This window comes from Lactuca virosa, chromosome 7, assembly GCF_052849685.1.
Source record: "Lactuca virosa cultivar CGN04683 chromosome 7, Lactuca_virosa_CGN04683_v6, whole genome shotgun sequence".
Lineage (NCBI taxonomy): Eukaryota > Viridiplantae > Streptophyta > Magnoliopsida > Asterales > Asteraceae > Lactuca > Lactuca virosa.
In genome coordinates, this window is record NC_136432.1 from 206,191,745 (window position 1) to 206,197,808 (window position 6,064).

The window sequence follows — 6,064 nt, forward strand, 5'->3', positions numbered from 1 at the left end:
AAAAATGAGAGAACCATATTTGATAGAATAAAGGAGACATGTCATGTAAAATCTAAATAAAAATATCTAATATCAAAATGAAAAGATGATATAGATATGTGAGTTTGTTTTTATCATACGACAATCATTTTTTGTCTCTTTATATAATTGATTATTCAAAAACTATATAATGTAATAGTTTATCAAGACATAGTAGAAACTAATTATTATACTTTTAAATTATAGTAAATACTTAACAAATTTGTGACCTAATACGTTTGACTTCGTAAGCACACCGACGCGGGTGGCATTTCTGTCATTTTACCTAGTCAATAATGTCCCATTGACGATTAATAGTGCAGTGGCACTATCGTAATAATCTCAATAAATCAAACCCAATTGTGTTAACTCCACTCTCTTACACTCTCCACCATCATTATGTCCGTTAGAATGCTCTGTTCTCTCTTTTCTTTCTAACAAAAATGCTCTCCCCCTTTTCTTCCTTCCCTTCCACTACAAATTCTTCACAAGATCACTGAATTCCTGCACTTTGATCTTCATTTTTGGCCTCTGATCTCCTCCGGAACAATGGCGGTGTCCGGTAACACATCCTCCACCGACGGCGGTGTCAGTCTCACCTCGAAAACACCAATATTTGGCCAAAAACTCTACGTCATCGTCGCCGTCACCGTACTAATTGTTACAGCTGTTCTCGTAGCGATCTTCTGTTGTATTCGTCGAAATTTGAATTCTAAACGACGTCGTAGGATGCGCGTGAAGCACAGCTCGGGATTGTTGCCGTTGGTCTCGGAGGCGATCAACATCGAAAAGATTGAGAAAACATCGAAAATCAGTGTTTTTCAGAAGGATGATAGAGAGAAGGAAGAGATTAGACCGATAATCAAAGTTGTTGAGGGTAAATTAGGGAATACGAATTCTGGTAGTAATGAATCGGGTACGAGTTGGAGTGAAGGGGCGTCAACGTCGTTGTCGGCGGATGGTATGAATAATTTAGGTTGGGGCAGGTGGTACAGCCTGAATGAGCTTGAAATTGCGACGAGTAACTTTGCGCCGGAGAATGTGATCGGAGAAGGAGGGTACGGAATTGTGTATAGAGGTGTTGTACGAGATGGTTTTGTGGCTGTGAAGAATCTTCTGAACAACAAGTTAGTTTTCTAATTTCTTCGGCTTCTCTTTTCAAATTCCGTTCCAAATCGAATTGAATGTATGCTATTTGTGTACATTCATTTTAAAATTTCTCTTCAAATTTACTGAGATTTTCATTGAATTTCTTTGGAAGAGACGATCTGAACTTCTTAGATCTAAGATTGATTCTAACAAATTATGCAAATGTAGATACAAAACCATAATTAATAAAATTGAATGGTTTCTAACAAATTATACAAATGTAGATACAAAACAACCATTAAAGTTGACTTTTTTATACAAAATGACAATGTTCTTGCAAGACATAATGTTTCTCTCTTTGCATTTTTACAAACCAAAATGGTATCCTCTTTAAGAAATTAAAATATAATGGTTTGAAAGGGACTTATTCAACAAAAAATAAAGCAATGTGTAGCTTTATCAATTATCATCCCTCTTTTTTCAAAAGAAGAAAAAGAAAAACTTTGATTTTTGGGATATATTTCTTATTGATCACCGATATTATTTTATAAAGCAAAATTCCATCCACATTTTTTTTCTCTAAATTGCATCTCATTCGACATTTAAATATTAAATTTTCTTTATTTATACTGAATGTAACATTATCTTATTCCCCACTTAATTCCCCAACTTGTTCATTTACTTTTCGTAAAGAACAAAAGGAAAATGTTTTTTTTTCTTTTTTATTAATATTCTACATAAATAGCAACAAAAATCTTTGTATGGAAGTGACTTTCATCCAAAGCATAACTGTTCTTCCATGAAAAACTAAAATCCTATATTTGTCTTGATCTTTGCAATAAAGATACCTCATTTAGTCATTCATCCTGGAAAATTATCAACACAAATAAAAAAATCCCAAATTTATCATCTTGTTGCTTATTTTTCCCCCTATTTTCCTTTCAAAAAATGGATCTGTGAACAATCTACATTGGAATTGGTCCCCTCTGAATAAATTGTAAAATAAAAATCAGATCACATGGTCTTTGGTGTAAAGAATGTGCTTCTTATTTGAGAAATGTGAGAGTAGTTGCACCAAAAAAATAAGGAAATATATAATATAATATAACACTTTCCAAAGTTAGGAGACAGAGTGTTGAATATCTTTAATATCTTATTTTAACATGTTTGGCTACTTTTAGTGGTCTTATTTTATTTATGCCCTTGATCTGTTTGTATGGGGCTCGAGGAGACTTTAGAATTTAGATGTAGATTATGCGTTACTGTTGGTGCATACTATTTTTCTTTTACTATTATTTTTTGCATACTTGAAACTTTTATTACCAAAATAATGCATAGTATGTTAACTAACTTAATTTTAATAATGTCAAAATTTTATAGGGGTCAAGCAGAAAAGGAATTTAAGGTGGAGGTTGAAGCCATTGGAAAAGTTAGGCATAAAAACTTGGTGGGTCTCCTTGGATTTTGTGCAGATGGTGCTAAAAGGTATAATTAATTATTAGAAGGGCATTCACGTCTTTTGAACAGATAAGAGATCCAGAAAGTCATAACCTTTTGACAATCACATGTCATCTGTCTGTTATCTGTTATCTTTTATCTGTCATCTGTCTGTTATCTGTCATTGTTTAGATATTTAATTTAGTAAGTTATGCGACATTTAACGATTGAGTATGCTAGTTAAGGATAGTTTGACTTGGTCAATGTAGGTTGCTTGTGTATGAGTATGTTGATAATGGAAATTTGGAACAATGGTTGCATGGTGATGTTGGACCAATAAGCCCTTTGACATGGGATATTCGAATGAAGATTGCAATTGGGACAGCTAAAGGGTACGTGTGTACTTTTCTTTTATTTCTTACAACTAATAATCATGTATTTTTGCTTGTTTATACTCATTTAAGGTATATATATATATATATATATATATATATATATATATATATATATATATATATATATATATATATAAGGAAAACCCTAGATTTGGATTGGCGCGGTCCCACAAAAAGATTTTTTATTGAAAAAACCAGACTGTAGGACAGTCTGGACTGAAACTGAAACTGAAACTGGTTTATTTGCATTAGGTTGGCATATTTACACGAAGGATTGGAACCAAAAGTTGTTCATCGTGATGTTAAATCAAGCAACATTCTCCTCGATAGAAAATGGAATGCAAAAGTATCCGATTTTGGACTTGCCAAATTATTGGGATCCGAAAAAAGCCATGTCACCACACGTGTAATGGGCACATTCGGGTTAGTAAAAAACTTACTTTTTCTTAAAAAATAAAAAAATTAACATTTTTACATTTTATATTAATCTTACACCACAAATATATTAATCTCCAGATACGTATCACCCGACTATGCAAGCACGGGGATGTTAAATGAGTGTAGTGATGTTTACAGTTTTGGAGTTTTACTTATGGAAATGGTTACAGGAAGAAGCCCCGTTGATTATTCTAGAGCACCCGGAGAGGTATAACTCAAAATTTTAACTTTTCGTGTTGTAGATATATATTTTTTAGAGTAATTTACATTTTTGGTCCTTAAGTATAGCTGGTTTTTGCAATTTTGGTCCCAAAAAGTTTTCTCTTACAGTTTTGGTCCTTATTCGAGTTTCTTGTAACTATTCTGGTCCATGTTCCTAGTAAAATTACTATTTTTGGGTCTATGAGTATAGCTGATTTTTGCAGTTTTGGTCCTAAAATAGTCATTTTACTTGGAACATGATTAAAAAATGTAACAAAAAAAAACTTGATGTAGGACCAAAATTGCAAAAGAAAACCTTTTGGGACCAAAATTGCAAAAAATCAACTATGCTCAAAACCAAATATGTAATTTACTATATAATCATTTTACTTGGAACATGGACCAAAACATTAGTATTAAATACCTCAAATAAGGATAAAAATTGCAAGAGAAAACGTTTCGGGACCAAATTGAAAATTTTACCTATACTTAGGGACCAAATATGTAATTTACTCTTTAATCATTTTACTAGAAACATGGACCAAAACCGCAAATAAGGGTCAAAATTGCAAGAGAATTTTTAAGACCAAAATTGAAAAAATAGCTATACTCAAGGACCAAAAATGTAAATTATTCATTTTATATAAAACTTGTTTGTGTTGGTTTTTATTTTAGATGAATTTGGTCGACTGGTTTAAAGGAATGGTGGCAAGTCGTCGTGGAGAAGAATTGTTAGATCCCAAAATTAGCATACAACCTCCTTCAAGAGCTTTAAAGCGCGTATTGCTAGTGTGTCTTCGTTGTATAGATATGGACGCAAATAAGCGTCCAAAAATGGGCCAAATCGTACACATGCTCGAAGCAGACGATTTCCCTTTCCGCACCGTGAGTCATCTCAAACTTTCACCCATGGTATCTTTGCAGACAAGCGTCAGCAGACGCAGTGTGGGAGTTTCAATTCCAATGTGGATTGAAGGGTTCGTGTCAGCAGACACAGTGTGAGAGTTTCATTTCCAATATGGATTGGGCTCTTTGTGGGCCCTAAGCCTCATAGATAATGTGTAATGTGAGTGTGAACCAGCTCAGGGGTTGCTGGAAGAATAAGGCTGTTAAAATACTAACGATGAGTTTTTCTTGGTTTCAATTTGTAGGAGCATCGTCCGCCTAGAGACACGGGTATGCTCAATTCGGGTGTGGATGCCGCAAGTAAAACACCTTCGATGAAATAGTTTTGTTGTAGGTCGCGTTATCATAATTTGTTTGTTCTTTATTGCTAATATGATAATATATATATATATATATATATATATATATATATATACACACACATATGCATATGTTTTAAAACATGGACATCAAAGAGCATTGTAAATATTAGCGAATTATTTGCATTTTTTTACTTGAAATTATTGGTTTATTAAAGATGGTAGCTTTTAGAAATACAGAGAAATCGTGAACCATGAGTAATGGCTTTCCATTCCGTCCTTCATTCAGCCATATTTTCTATTGTGTTGAACAAGTAGTGGCTTTCCATTCCTTCCTTTATTCAGCCAAAAGAAACGCCATTCAAGACATTCAACAAGATTTTTAATGGGTCTAAGACCTTTAGTCTCCTATAGCCTCCTATGGTGTTTTCTTGAAAGGTATTTGTGAAGTTATAGTGGATAATGATATGAAAGGTGTTTGTGAAGTAAAAGTGGATAATGATATGCCATGGATGGCCCTCACCATTTTTATTAACATAATTATTATTTCATTTATAGTCATTACATTACATCCAATACACATTTTATACCCTTTCTTTTTTTATTTAATTCTTGATAAAATTTAGATAGTATTTCAAATAAATTATACCATTTAATAAAGTTAATCAATACATTCAATATTAAATATGTTTCGATAAACTTTTGTTATTATAAATTTATTTTGATCTTTATATAACATGAATTTTAATATATTTTGACAAAATCATAATAAACGAGTAACAATATTTTGTTTTTCTATTAATACTTCATATAAGTAACCTTACTTGACCAGTACACTTGTTTTTATACAGTAAACTTATTTTGACATGTTTATAATAGGGTAATATCAAAGTAATTACCAATAATATTACCATATTATAAGTTCAAACAAGCTTAATAGTCAAACGTATACGAAAAAAACATGGTTGTCTAAATATAAACAAAATTCAAAGCCTGTTACCCAAAAAACTATTATGTAATGTATGTGCTTTAGAGGCAACTGTACTTTATTTTTGTATTTACGATGTTAGAATGTTTTTATGGCTGATGATGTTAGGTCAATTAACATGACCTAAACAGTTTGACAATAAGTTTTGCAACACCGCATGGCAGCACAGCCTAGCCCCTGACTAGTCGGCTAGTTGTCCATGCAATGTTGTTTGGCCGTGTTGTCACGCCGTGCTGCTATGCGGTATAGTCATGCGGTGTTGTCAATCAGTGTTGTTTAGGTCATGTCAATGG

At 32.7% G+C, this 6,064-nt stretch overlaps 1 protein-coding gene across 1 annotated transcript; it reads left to right on the forward strand.

The window, feature by feature from the left end:
* Positions 1-400: 400 nt before the first annotated feature.
* LOC145124398 (Protein kinase superfamily protein) lies at positions 401-4,984 on the forward strand. The gene is made up of 7 exons (XM_079059725.1): positions 401-1,145; positions 2,488-2,592; positions 2,814-2,936; positions 3,192-3,362; positions 3,456-3,585; positions 4,254-4,463; positions 4,730-4,984. Exons 1-7 carry the CDS (start codon positions 568-570, stop codon positions 4,805-4,807), a joined length of 1,395 nt encoding a protein of 464 aa, XP_078915851.1. The 5' UTR covers positions 401-567; the 3' UTR covers positions 4,808-4,984.
* Positions 4,985-6,064: the final 1,080 nt, after the last annotated feature.

Excerpts from the sequence above, each read along its gene's own strand:
- LOC145124398 (XM_079059725.1), top strand. The coding sequence starts at position 568 with ATGGCGGTGTCCGGTAACACATCCTCCACCGACGGCGGTGTCAGTCTC. Across the intron at positions 1,146-2,487 it reads AAGAATCTTCTGAACAACAA|GGGTCAAGCAGAAAAGGAAT; the intron begins GTTAGTTTTCTA and ends AAAATTTTATAG. Across the intron at positions 3,586-4,253 it reads ATTCTAGAGCACCCGGAGAG|ATGAATTTGGTCGACTGGTT; the intron begins GTATAACTCAAA and ends TTTTTATTTTAG.